At 41.2% G+C, this 14,134-nt stretch overlaps 1 protein-coding gene across 8 annotated transcripts in view; it reads right to left on the minus strand.

Moving 5' to 3' along the window:
• The window catches only part of lama2 (laminin, alpha 2), a 150,280-nt gene that overhangs the window by 96,461 nt on the left and 39,685 nt on the right, over nucleotides 1-14,134 (minus strand). For all 8 annotated transcript variants that reach the window (XM_041064268.1, XM_041064266.1, XM_041064267.1 and 5 more), the window contains exons 4-14: nucleotides 13,908-13,959; nucleotides 12,880-13,070; nucleotides 10,321-10,500; nucleotides 9,681-9,770; nucleotides 7,625-7,742; nucleotides 5,826-6,004; nucleotides 5,623-5,722; nucleotides 5,084-5,141; nucleotides 4,028-4,130; nucleotides 3,647-3,787; nucleotides 277-441 (exon numbers count right to left, since the gene is read on the minus strand). In XM_041064268.1, coding sequence (XP_040920202.1) covers nucleotides 277-441; nucleotides 3,647-3,787; nucleotides 4,028-4,130; nucleotides 5,084-5,141; nucleotides 5,623-5,722; nucleotides 5,826-6,004; nucleotides 7,625-7,742; nucleotides 9,681-9,770; nucleotides 10,321-10,500; nucleotides 12,880-13,070; nucleotides 13,908-13,959 — 1,377 coding nt within the window. The remainder of the gene's footprint in view (nucleotides 1-276; nucleotides 442-3,646; nucleotides 3,788-4,027; nucleotides 4,131-5,083; nucleotides 5,142-5,622; nucleotides 5,723-5,825; nucleotides 6,005-7,624; nucleotides 7,743-9,680; nucleotides 9,771-10,320; nucleotides 10,501-12,879; nucleotides 13,071-13,907; nucleotides 13,960-14,134) is intronic.

Below are 14,134 nucleotides of genomic sequence, written 5' to 3' on the forward strand. Positions count from 1 at the left end.
GAAAACTGCACAGCTGTCTTGCTGTTACTACAATGTGTGTTTTTATTGTGTATATGGGAATTTTTATTCATACCTTACCTATAGTTCCATAACAGTCTTATCCTAGTAAAATTGTGTCTTGTCTTGCTCAGTGGTAAAAGTTTTGTAAATGGGAAAGCATTATTGTCTCAAAGTAAATGTTTAAAACATTTCTGTTTCGCACTTCGGAGCAAATCACATCATATTTAGACAGGTGTTACATAAATAACACTGTATGTGTATGTGTCTGAATCTAACCTTGTTTCCCAGGTACAGTCCAGGTGCGTTCCAGTAGTAGGCGGAGCCGAGATCATTCACTACGTCTGAGTGTCGGACGCTCAGATATGGAGGTGTCTGTCTGTGCACAGACCATACTCTCCCTCCTGTGTCTCCAACCAGGTGCCAGCCTGTCAGTGTGGTCTCCTACAAAATCAACATTTGGGAAAAAGTTAAAGATCAAATTTTACCTCAATCTCTTGTGAAAACAACTTTTTTTTTTTATTCTTTCAAAATACACAAAGAAACTTTATGTGAAATTGCTGTTTAAAACTGAACACCCAGAAATTGTCCAGCGTAATATAAAGAAAATCACAAAAAATTTTTTAGGAAAGATTGGACCCTTTCCTCTGCTGCAGAAAATCTGCCGCTTTCAACATGTAGTTAGCTTTCAAATTTCGTCTTTCAGAGTTTTTGTTATGGCACATTTTCAGCAGCACCACTGCGCCTCACTTTCACTGAATGCAGAGATACAGACTGTTGAAATGTAGTAATCAGGAAAATAGTTCACGTGAATGTTTGAAAAAGATTTAAGCGCAAATTTTCCAACAGTTCAAACAGAGATGACCGTCATGCTTAAATAAAGCATCAGATTACTACTATCCAAGCACAGAAGTTGCTCACTGTCAGCAGATCAGTAGCTTCTGACAGGAAACATATTAAAGCAAGTCACCAGTCGTGTTCAGTGCAGAGGGACTTTATAATCTGACAAGCTTGACTCATACAGTAAAGCCCAGCTGATGATTCTGCTTTGCTGCTCCCTTCCACTGTTCTAGAACCAAACTTGGAATCTATTTCTTTGTGCACATTGTGTGTCCAGTATCTCAATGATGACTGGGGTCTGTTCTGTAAAGCCATCTGGGATTTAGTGCTCTCCCTACTGAATCCTGCAATACCGCTTGGGTTCACCGGGCAGCGCCCTCAGGAGCAAGACCTATTCTGCAAAGTAAGTGTATAAACATTTCAACAATGAAGGATCCCCCTGACCAGTAAGTTTCTCTGACAGAAAGGAGACTAGTGTCAGTTTCTCAGAATTAACATTCTTAAACACTTGGCAGGTCAGTATTTTTTTTAAGTCAAGTCAAGGTTACCGACTTTGTTGCATACACTAAAACACCCTGTATCTTCAGACCCTACAATCTGCCTTCTGAGAAAGAAGACTGAAGGCTGTTCAGCAAATTAGTCTCCTAAAGTTATATATTCATGAAATGAACAACACACATCATCACTATTTAAAATCATTACATCAATTGGTTTAGATTCTAACGGATTATTTAGAATTAACAGCAAGGGGTCAATGTTTCCAAGTGTTTCCATAAATCTTGTTTTTGCAGGTTCCCAAATAAAACAAAACTGCTTGGAAAAATGTCAGTGATGTGAAATATTTACATCTATAGCGAAACGTAAGTTGTTAGTGTGAGGCCAGTATAGCAATTGCCTTCTCAAAATTCTATATTTAAGGATGTTTAAACAGGCCCCACTGATCAAAACGAGAGGTTGTATCAACAAAAATGTAAAACTCAAGATATGTTTAAAGGTTTTGTACATCTGTCACATGTCAGCCAGGAAGTCTTACAACTGACACCTAGAAGGAGAGGTTTTTTTTTTTCCTCAACTCCAGAAGGATTGTGTGTGTGTGTGTGTGTGTGTGTGTGTGTGTGTGTGTGTGTGTGTGTGTGTGTGTGTGTGTGTGTGTGTGTGTGTGTGTGAAAGAGAGACAGCCAGACACACATCTGTCGTTGCAATTAACCTGACCTTGGCTTCCCCTTTTGAACACACACACACCCCCCCAACACACACAAACACGCACACACACACGCGCACACACACACACACACACACACACAATCGGTGTCTAAATCAGAGCTGTCATCCTGTCAACGTCTCCTCTCCCCTCCTCTCCCAACCCGCCTGTCAGTCAAAAACTGTTTTCCTCTTTTCACCTCTCTCCTCCTCCTTGCCTCTTTCTCTTGTCTCCACCCTTCTCCTTTCCACTCTTGTCCTCTTCTCTTTCTCCCCCCTCCCTTCTCTCCGCCTCGTTTTAACAATTCTCCTGTGCCTTCACCTCAACTGTGCTCCATCCACACACCCACCTCTAAAATGATTATTTGGTAAAGATTTATCTTTGCTTTTACACTTAATACCCTACTGCTACTCACTACTGCACACTGGTATAACAATGATTCGGTTTTATTCAATTCCAGATGCCTTGAACATTTGCTATTCTAAAAATTCAAGGCCAGATTAATTTATAATTTTTCACCTTGTGTCTGATGCATTCTGTGCCTGCAGGATATCTATCAAAAAGCACTAGTGTGGAAGAGCAGTTTGCCCGTCATCTGAAAAACATCTTTTGGGACAATCAGTGTGGGGAATCTCTTCCCTACATCCGTATGTATTTAAGGGAGGATCATAGAAACAACAGGAGCAGATATGATAAGTTTGGCTCTAAATATTGTAAAGTGCAATAGCAAATACAGGATACAGACACAGGACGAGCTAGTAAACAGCTGTAGATGGTGATTTAGCCAGGGTTAGCCAGTCACAAACGCAGTATCAGCTCAGTATCTCTTAGCGGGCAAGGTAAAATGGATGCTAGCTGAACAATAAGTTGACACATCATGTCAAATACATAAAAATCTGATTCTTGAACATACAAGCATACGAGCAAAGAAATAACTCCCGTCTCACGTCTAAAAAAACATGCCTCTTGTGGAACAGTGGATACTCCAGCACAGAAAGGTTATGTAAAAGTGCAGTACAGCCACAGTGAAAGGTCGTGATAGCCCCCTCTGTTTTGGGCTGTCGAGCTCTCTGAGAGGTCAGCACAGTCAGGGCTATTTAATGTTGATGAAAAAAATAGCAAGATTTGTGTTAAGAGTTCACCAAAGTTGGACTTGACACAAAAGATTCAAACAGACCTTCTTCACCCCTGCAAGTAGATCTGTTTATTGCAGCAATTCCACTAAATTTATTCTGCTCTGAAATTTGCCTTTTTATAAATGCTGGTATGACTGGGCCAAAAGGGTAAACACACTACAAAAAGCAAGCACTACAATTTGTGTCCTGTACTCATAGCTGGCCTTTGGAGTCTGGTAACACTCAGGAGAAAAATCTGTGGTTTGTATAAATTAAAAAGAAGAACCACTCCATTGTTAGCAATAAGCAACAACAGCCACCATGGCTGAACAGATGTGCTAAAGTGAATGTGATGTTTTGTCATCTTACAGGAAACACATGTATTTGTTTCAAATAAAAACTTTGTGGTGATGTTTATATCTATAAGTCAAATTAACAGACATCCTGGTTGCCTGACAGAGAACAGGTGTGTGTGTATACAGTAGGTGCCTACATTCTGATAGGTCCAGGTGGAGGCAGTGCACTGACTGGCAACGCCCATACAGGAGCACTTTTCGCAGCCACGTCGATTGTCAGCTTGGAGATTGTAGAATCCCAGCTTACAGCGGTCGCAGTTTTCTCCCTCTACATTTTCCTGCATGAGACGATAAAGACAGAGAAAGGGACAGAGAGAGAGAGAGAGAGAGAGAGAGAGAGAGGGAGAGAGATGAAAGATGCAGCAAAGTTTATGGGCTGCCCTCAAACTGACGTTATGGGCACAAGCCATGTTATTGCAGTGTTAATGTGGTGAAGATAATGATGACAGGGTTAGAAAGGTTAGCGGAGAGTACTTGTCATTATTTGTGTGCATATAAGTCTGTGTGTGTGTGGGTACCTTGCACACGCAGGGTGTTATGCATGGGTCATCGTTTGTGCTGCCTTCCACACTGCAGTTACAGCGCTCACAGAACGGGTAGCCCATATAACCAACAGCACACCTGGAGACAAATGAGTTTAATAACAATAATAAAGATGAAGGTGATGAGACGTCGTCCCATAAGCAGAAGGTCAGGGGGCCAATTTGCCTAACAGCCTCTGCGTCCATCCTGGTCTGATTCAGTCACTGAACGTTTAGTTTGTGGCAAACATCTGACCTTTCACCATATGTGACGTGTACGTATGTACAATCTCACGGAAACTATACAAAGAAACAACTTCCTAATTAACAGAGAAAGTGAACCGAAGCAAGTCCATTAAAGCGCATTTTAAGAAGTGATTTTAAAGACGAAGCTCGTGCTGCTGGCTATCTGGGGGCAGGTCATTAAAAAGTTGGAGGAAAAGTTGTATCAGCTTTTAGACTGGATTACATTAAACCCGAATGATATCCACAGGGAAGTTCGTTCCAGTGGGAAAGAGGATAATACAACAAGCAATTAAAGCAATGAAACATAATGATAACACAACAGCTGATCAACAAATTAAGATGAAGCACCTTGTTGACAGATTTTCTGGTGAGACTGAAAGCTTTTCCTCTTGTATGTATTTCTTTTGATTCACAAGTGGACTTATTCTGATATTTAGAATGACAAGAGTTTTCTTGATGATCTCAGGCTGTGTTCAGGACCATTAGGGATTCAAGTACGTCAAAGATGTTATTAAAGAAATAACATTCAAGTTGCAGTCAAATAAAACCAGCTAATCAAAATATCTGAAAAAAGAAACAGCATGTCTTGCATTTATACAATGGCCATTTAATCAGTGACCTCTTTACATAATGTAAGGTATAAAACCAAGCGTAATAAATATCATCAAAGATTTTAATGGAAACTTTTTGGCAATTTCCAAACACTAATTGGAACAGACAACAGCTGAAAGGTTCTGCTCACCTGTCACAATGTGTCTCTATCTCTTTCTGTATGTGTGTGTGTGTGTATGCGTGCGTGTCTCTCACCTGTCGCAATGCAGGCCCCCAAAACCCTCCTTACACCGGCATGACCCTGCTGGCTGGGCTGTCAATCAAACAAACACACACACACACACAGACACACATTGAAAAAAAAAAAACAGTGCGAGTGGAAGAATGGGTATCTCTTTGAAGTGGCTGCACCTAAAATAACTTCACTTTCTAGATATAAAAACAGTAAAAACACAAAGGGGAGTAAAATTATCTCTAATATAAATAGTTGTTCTGTTCCACCAAAGACAGTTTTCAATAACAGAAGTCTCTGTGCACAGAACACAGCTGAACTTGACTAACCCCAACCCCACAGGAAATCAAGCTGGACTGAACTAATGAAATGTTGGAGTTAGTGAAGTACCACTTCAGAATGAATTAAAATGTGAAACGTGTGCTTGCATTCACACTAAACCTCTGTACGTGTGTCTGCTGAGGGATTGAAATTATGTATATTTCAAGACGCAAAAGACAGAGACAAAGACAGACATTGGGACAGGTTAGAAAGAACAAAAAGGTAAAGTATTTATCCATACTGGGCGTAGCCTGGCTTGAATCTGCGACACATGATTGGCTGGCAGAACCATGTGGGTCGCATGAGCAGGGGATGCAAGGGTTCTCCTCCTCAGCTCTCACCTGGCCGGGGGAAGAAGGCAGACATTTTTAAATACAGTTCACATTCACTTAATTGTGATGAATTTCAAATTCACAGAGATGCATGTGCATGCATGTGTCGTACCCCGACAGGTCTGTAGTATCCAGGGACGCAGGTCTGACAGTTGATGCCTGCAGTGTTGTCACGACAACCAATGCAAACCCCACCCCCTCTGTATTTGCCGTGGATGTCCAGGCTGAGTGATAAGTCTGCTACCGTCTGATTAAAGTAGCACTCCTCTGCCTTGCCATGGCAGTTGCACTCTGAAAACAAGCACACACATAAAAACTCAGTGCTGCAGAACTGAGTTTGCTGGGATTGTTGAGACCCGCCCCCACCTTCTCCCTCCAAATACTGAGCATGACGCAAAGAGGGATGATTTTTGAATCCATTTACTTCTTCCACATAAGGGTTTAGAAAAACATCCAATCCTGTTTTGAAGACAGTACCCTAAGGTTCACACAGTGACCATGAGCAGCGTTTATCTCATCTGTTCCAGAGAGAAAAAGTCGGTCTTTGCCTTCGCTTATCTTGTCCATTTCTTACGGTGGTTAGTGGGGAGCCTGGCATTAGCCCTGTTTCCTACTAAGCTTAACAACTAAATTCACAAATAAGAGCAAAGTGTCTGCTTTGGAATTTTGAAGATAAACTTGGATTTGAACTTTTGCTCTAGGGAAAAGTCTCCTACAACAAACAGTTGCAACTGCAGGCCATGAGGCTCTTCTTTTATTTAGACAACCTTACTTTCATGGCTCAAAAACTGTTTCACACATCCTGTTGATTCTGCACCTAACACTGATGGGAAAGAGGAACTTGTTCTGGACTCTCCCAGCTTTCCCAGATGCAATCTGATAGTGGACATGATTCAAAAGGTCCTACAGAACAAGGATCTCAGATATGTGCCTCTGAGGTGTTCTGTTCTAAATTTGGTCTTACTGGTACATGAAATGTGGTATTAAAGATACGTGTGTTCATATCATATCTCCAATAATGGTTGGTTTATACCTGAAATGCCATAAACCATCACAAATCTATGAGAATCTATGACAGACCCTCCACCCACTGTATGTCAGTCAAGTATGTCAGTGTTCGCTGGTCTGTTTGGTGGAAATCTGTGCAAAGGCCACTTTTATCTTCAGCAGATTTCAGGCTCATTCTCAGAGTTGGCACTGATACACTGTGAAGCAGGTTTTCTATCCCCTGCTTTAGATCACCTTTCACAGTAATTATAATGCTGCATCCCTTCAAATCCAGCAAGAATGGGTTGTTCTGCTGTACAGGGAGACTCCGGTGCTGTCCTGAATGGGCTGAATCTGCCACGGGTGCTTCCTCTACTATAGTGCCAGCGAGGGCTTTTAACGTCTTGTCTTGCTGTGTCAGTGTCAAGGCAGAGGAAGCAGTTATCAGGCCACCAAGACGACAGAGCCTGTTAGAAGGTGTAGCCCGCGTGAAATAAAATGAAGATTACATGTTGTAACCCTAGTTTTATGATGACAGGTGGAAGCCTCTAACCTCACTGCTCTGCTGCTCCACAGCTGATGAAGGTTAATGGATGCAAACGTGACTTTTGATGGCTTCATATAGTCTTACATCACAGACTGATCCTGATTGGCCGGAAAGAATGAAAATTTTTGTGCGCTGCTTAAGAGTTTAATTCTGCAAAGCCTGTAGGTGTGCTGTAGTGATATTACAGCCGTATTACCAATTAGCGTGTGGTGTGTGGTTACATATACTAAATTACAATAAATGTATCAGCATCTACTGTAACAAAAGAACATTTTCAAATGGGGGAAGTTTGATAAGGGACTTTTGGTAGGAATAGTGTTGTGAATGGATTGTTGCTCACTTGTGTGTAGTTTAAGCACGCAATTTGTTTTTCTTACGTTCACAGATATGTCGAGTGAGGAAGGTTCCTGCCATCCAGGGCTGCTGGTGGTAACCAGGGCAACAACGGTCACAGCTCTCCCCACATGTGTTGTGTTCACATTCACAGCTAAACTTCTACATACACACACACAAATACATGGAAGATACATATTAACATTGCAGAGCTAAGTTTCACAGATTTGTCAATTAAACAGACATGAGCGAATGTGTTTAAATAAACACGCCTGAGAGCTGGAGGCTAAAGTCACGGAGTGTGAAACGCAGTCGCAATCTGTCCAGTTCCTGATAAAGAAAAAAGGACTACGCGTCAGGCTCTGGCTTGACACTCATTTAGATCAACCCCACGTACAACTGGGAGCAATGTCAGGTTTAGAGAGTAACTTATCACCAAGATAATACACACACACACACACACACACATTTTTTTTTTTGGTTGTTAGTTTGTGGTCCTGAATGTGCAACCACACCCACAGTAACAGTGATATCAGGATGTACTGACCACAACAAGGTTGTAATTTGAAAACTGAAATATGTGATTCTACACTGAGATACACAAGTAAAAAATTTAATAGTGTGAGTATTCATTTTCAATGTCATAAACTAAGAATTTGTTATTGTGGTCATGGGTGGGTTAGTAACTTGTCGTCTTTGTTAACATCATGTGGCATCTGGACATAACATAACATGAACGTGAGAATGGAGGGCTGCAAGCAGGTAATTACCGATATGCGTGACCTATTGAAAGCCTACCAAACAACAGTGTAATCACAGGAGAGCCAACTGCAATAAAAGAACTTGGTTCACTTTCCAGATTGTCAGTCGGTAGCAAATGGGTTCACTATCACTCCCTCAGGAGAGAAATAAATTCAAAACTAAACACAGTCAAAGCAGAATGTAGCAGGAAACTTGCCAACTTCGAGCTTCAGTAATTCAATTTAGGACTTTCTGTAAATTGGTTGATGTGGAGAGTGTGCCAGATTTAACTGAGAGGAGAGTAGTACAATAGCACAGCTAGAGCCAAGTTTGGATTTGCTGGCACAAGTGAATTTGCCCCTTTTATCCCACACACAACGCAACAACTCTGGCTTCAGGCTTCCTTTGTGCTGAGCATGCATCTGAACAAATGTTCTGTAGACAATCATCAACAAATCATCTCAGAGGTCTCCACCTTTTCTGCTTTCTGAACGTCTGCCCACAGCTTTGCTACAGAGATGGATGAACTTGTATCAAAGTAAAAGACCTAAATGTCTCGTGGGAACAGAGGGTTTAGATTTAACCTCTACAAAATCACAGGTAGATAAAGTTGAATGTAGTTGATAATATATGACTAATTATATAACACCCAAATAGAAACATGTTTAAAAATTAATTAATCTACTGGACCAAATACTATATCATAGTCTTATATTTGAGCCCGGAAACCATGCACCACTTTGAAAACAGTTCAGAAAGTCTGAAATGCAGTAGATGAATTTCGTAAAGAAACCAGTGACTGTATTAGAGTTAGGAAAATGCTTTGTGCACACACCTCTTTCATATGGCCTTTTGAAATTAGAAGAAATGTGAAGAGGAAGAAGAAACCGGAGCTCTTTACACACCGGTGACATCAGTTATTGTCAATGACATCATCACCAAGGGACCAGACACCAGTGTCACATCTGAGTTAGACTTCATGGTTCAGCCTCAGGACAGAAGACTGTGTGTGTGTGTGTGTGTGTGTGTGTGTGTGCGGTGAGAGAGAAGAAAGATCAGGTGTCTGGTATCAAACACTCCTCTGTTTGAAGTGACATGGGAGACAACGTTTCACTGTGTCACCTGTGTCCCCTGCAGACACACACACACACCCCCACACATACATACATACACACACACACACAACTACACACACAAAAAAAAGGACATGAAAAAAAAAGTCTGATATAAGGCAGTAGATAAAAAGCCTATGCCTGAGGGTGCTCTTTGCTCATGTTCAACAGTATGGAGGAGCTCCATTACCCTTGGTGGTATTGTTAAGTGGACTGAGAAAGAAAAACAGAGAGTTAAGTATTTTACCTTTGTAACAGTGTTGAGTGGGCAGGCTTTAGCGTGGCCGTAACAGATACACATCCCTCCAACTGAGATGTCCTTAATGGAATAGTAGTACTGAAGAGAAAGAGTGAGCAAGAGCCAGCACGTTATTATGAGTACTACAGTGTTAATGACCATATTAACACATTAAGAGGCATTACTGGAGCAATATCCTGCGCTCTTATCTCAAGGGAGATTACACTTGAAAACGGGATGTCCTGACCTGAGAAAAGATGTCTCTGACACCACATCTGGTGATGTGTTGAACAATAGCGCTGCCTGTGTTGGCTACACTCCACCAGTTACATATCATTTTATACAGAACAATCTACTTAAGGTTGATTTGATAACCTGTCGATTTCTGGTTTGCTGAGGTTACAGCATTCGTGGGAATCTCACCGCTATGACACGTTTTCTTAACAGTTCCTCACATTTAAGTAATCTCATGGTTACAATAAACTTTCTTCCTTTCTTTTTTTAATTTAGCAATGAAAGTTGTGAATGAAGAAAAAACAAGAAATAAGAACACAGGATATTATTATTATAAATTAAAGATATTTCATTTCTTGAAAAAGAACAGAAGAGAAAAGAAGAGAAAGTGCTGTATGTTCATGTGGAGCCTCACCCGTCTTGTCACAATGGGATCAACATCTTTGGGGTCGTGGAGAGTCAGAGTCATGAGGTCGGCGTTCAGCGTTCTGATTCGCTGAAACACCAACCTGATGTAGCGGGCAGAAGTGAAGTTCAGCAGGGTCGGGGAGGGGTCATCTGCACTTGGACGGCCATTGATCAAAGACGTGTGAATCTATAGCCAGAGAGACAGATAGGTACTGGCATGTAACAGCAGCAGTCGAACTAAGACACTGTGCTAAGACAAACATTAAAGGTGCTTTTTAGTTCCTTGTAGTGGCAGATGGTAGAACGAGTGAGAAGCCTCTGTGGCGAATCCAAAGAGCAAACAAATATAAACAGATCGGAAGAAGGGGGATTAGCAGCAACCTTTTTTTTTTGTTGTTTTTTGTTTAAAACAGGAAGCAGTGTTTGAGGCACATTTGTCCTTAAATTTAAAAAGTCAAGACTTTAAAATACAGCCAAACAACAACCTCAAACCATGGTGTCATTTGTTTTCAGTATTCATATTAAGGTGGATTTAATTAGATGATAATATAACTGGAACATACCATCTGCTCAGGTAACTTTAGGGGGAGCTAAACTCATACAACGCTTTTAAATAATACACAGTAAGGATAAGGTATTAAGATGCCTCATCCTTCTAGCTGCTCTACTAAAATGCTGCTGGAAACTAGCAGCACTGTTTTGCAGCAACTGACTGATTAAATATGGGATAAGGGGCAAAGATGTCCTGATATAAGGCAATTATTTATGAGGCACAGTTCATGATTACCACGATGCAAAATGAGGATTCTATGCACAGAGTCTGTCACTTTTCTGCAGCACCTCACAACATGGACACTGGCAGACATTTTCATTTTGTCTACCAAAGAAACTGACATTGTGTGTTGTAACTGCCCTGGCTCTACCTTTAAATCGGTTTAGAAGAAAAAGAACAGGCATGAATTTATATTCTGTATCACCAATAATCAACAAGCAGCCACATAATGAGGAGTGTGAGGTTCTGTCTGCCTGCCTGTCCGACTGTCCATCTGTCTGTCTCACTAATGTGGCCAAAAGCAACATTTGGCATGTAGAAAAAAGTCTTTCAGAGTGGGCTGACCGTGTGTGTCTGTGTCTGTGTGTGCGTGTGTGTGCACTTGCATGTGTGTGTTTGTCAAGGGGGAACACTTGATGGGTGTAAGCTGCACACTTGGAAGTGACGACGGAGATGGTTGTGTGTGTCTGTGCGTCCACGGGCACATGCGCGCGTCTGTGTGTGTGTGTGATGAGTGGTGGGGTGTCATTGTGAATGTGTGTGCGATGCTGTGACACATCGCCTACGACTCATTATGGTTTCACTGTGATCAGACGGCTAGGGAGCTGTCAACCACACACACACACATCTACACTCAGAAGGACACACCAAGACCCACACATGAAGTACACACACACACACACACACATTCAGACACCTCCGTCGTTACTTGCAGCTCTTGACATCTCCCAGCTCGCACCCCCTCTAGCGCTCCCCCGCAGGACGCAGACACACACAGAGTACAAACACACAAGAAGACACACATGTAACACACATGCATGCAGGCATGCGCAAGCTCACACACCAGCACCCATGTAAATGTGTACACATGTTCAGACAGTCATCTACAATTAGAGGCCTGTGTGGGAGATGTAGATGTGTGATTAGTTTATTTTCACTGTAGTGTGTGTGTGTGTGTGTGTGTGTGTGTATTTAAGTGTGTGTGTGTGTGTTCTACGGTCCTCTTTCTCTTCATTAACGTCAGTTATAGCAGGCTTGCCCCTCTGTTCTTTCTGGGTGCAATCGCACACACACAGCTGATCAAAGCAACATAACAGTAAACAGTGGTGTGCACGTGTGTGTGTCAGCGTGAGTGTGTTTTCAATAAATCAGAACCTCAATTTCCTATCAGTGACTAAAATTACACCAAGAGCTGCAGACATTTGAAAAGAAACATGCCAACTTTTTAGAAAATAATCTCTGATCTACTTTTCAGTTTTATCCTGCTGAGGCGACAATGCTGAGTGGTACATGTTTGTGTTTAAAAGTCGAATTTGTTCTTTCTTACACCTATCTAAAAAACAAAAGAAGAAAAAAACCAGAAGAGCTTAAGGCACATCACTGAGGTCAAATCTGTGCCAAGTGCACAATGTTGTATTAAAATCAACACTCTGCAGGCATTGTTTTTAGTAACCCATGTCAACATAGCAATTTTAACACAGTTTAACCAAATTCAATACAGCCTAACCCAATTTAACCCTACTCACCCCTCTGAGACCTAAGCCAAGTTTACCTAGAAGCTGACCAAACCAAAACTCGGTCCAACTAAATTAAGTCTCTCAGCGCAATTAAAGAAGACGCAGAACACTCCAACTCATTGTGCTCTACTCATGCAGTCAAACTTTTCCCAACCTAATCCTAGGTCCCTAACAAACTTGACTCATTCCAGCCTGAGTTAGCCCAACCCACTGGCACCACCCAAACCCAACGCAACCACAGAGGCAATTTAACAGCTTCTACAGCTAAACGCGTTACCTCTCCGTTCTCCAGAGGGTGAATCTTTGAATAAAAGGATGTGCAGATAACTTCATCATCTCTGGTGTAAGATGGAGGGCCTGTCCGTGGATTAATGTTGAATCGTGTCAGACACTCCGTGTCTGTGATGGCGTAGTACTGCCAGGGTTCAAAGGTCACACCGTCTATTGAACGCTCAAGGATCCAGTTACCTGCGGACAAGAATATTGGCGAGGAAAATAACGATGAAAATGTATGATGTGTAAAAGATCAATAACAATACTGATGGACATCCAAGCCTGTGTTTAGGTCATCCTACTTAAAATACATAGAAAATTGATAGAACATTCAGTCCCACACATTTATCAATAACTTGGGGCAAACTATGATATTCCAACTCTTGGACTGATTCCATGCAAAGTGAAGGGAGTCCAGTTAATGGAAAAACTAAATAAGGAAATCAGATGGCAGCAAACAGAGTACATATGAACTTTAACCTGCACCATGCAACTATCAGTTGTTTTGTTTTTTTCGATTTAAAACTTAAAAATTATCATTAGCTGATGCATAAAAGCTGGTCCTGTCTGGTTTCTACAGTATTGTACTCTTTTTACCGTTGCTCTTGTGGACTACACTTTGTATGAGGACATGATCGTGTTCTTTTACAGATGATATGAAACAAGAATCTAACTACTCTGACATTTTGTGACATCTGGTTAAAAGCATTGAACTTGTAGTCCAATACTATTTCCACAATTTCACTTTATGAAATGTCTGCACATCAACATTTATAAGATTAGAGTAAAATGCATTTTATTGAATTGAATCTTAATCGTTCAGATTAGTTGTGGATTCTCTGCGGGACAACCATTTGCTCAAATGGCTGTAATTACTGTATTTAACTGTTCCTAGGACAAAGGCTGAAAATAAATCTGAAGCTTGCACTTTAATCACATAGTCATTGTTTTACTGTATAATCAAAGCAGTAATGTTAACACCTGAAACAGTGTGTGGTTGTCTAAATACAAATTATGAAGCAGAATGCCTACCCGGGCGAGGTGAGTTGGCTGCCTTTATGATCACATAGGCGATCTGAAAAACCTTGAAACACACAAACACAGAGAGACAGAGACGACAAAACGAATTAAAAACCATTTTTTTCTTCATTGGAATGCTAAGTTTCTATGCGCCTTTATAACAGACCTAACAACTGTTAGCAAATTTTGAAAAAGCTGTGGTGGAAGATGAACTTGTTTGGGAGTGAAGCAAAGGGGAA

This window comes from Toxotes jaculatrix, chromosome 19 (assembly GCF_017976425.1).
Source record: "Toxotes jaculatrix isolate fToxJac2 chromosome 19, fToxJac2.pri, whole genome shotgun sequence".
NCBI lineage: Eukaryota > Metazoa > Chordata > Actinopteri > Toxotidae > Toxotes > Toxotes jaculatrix.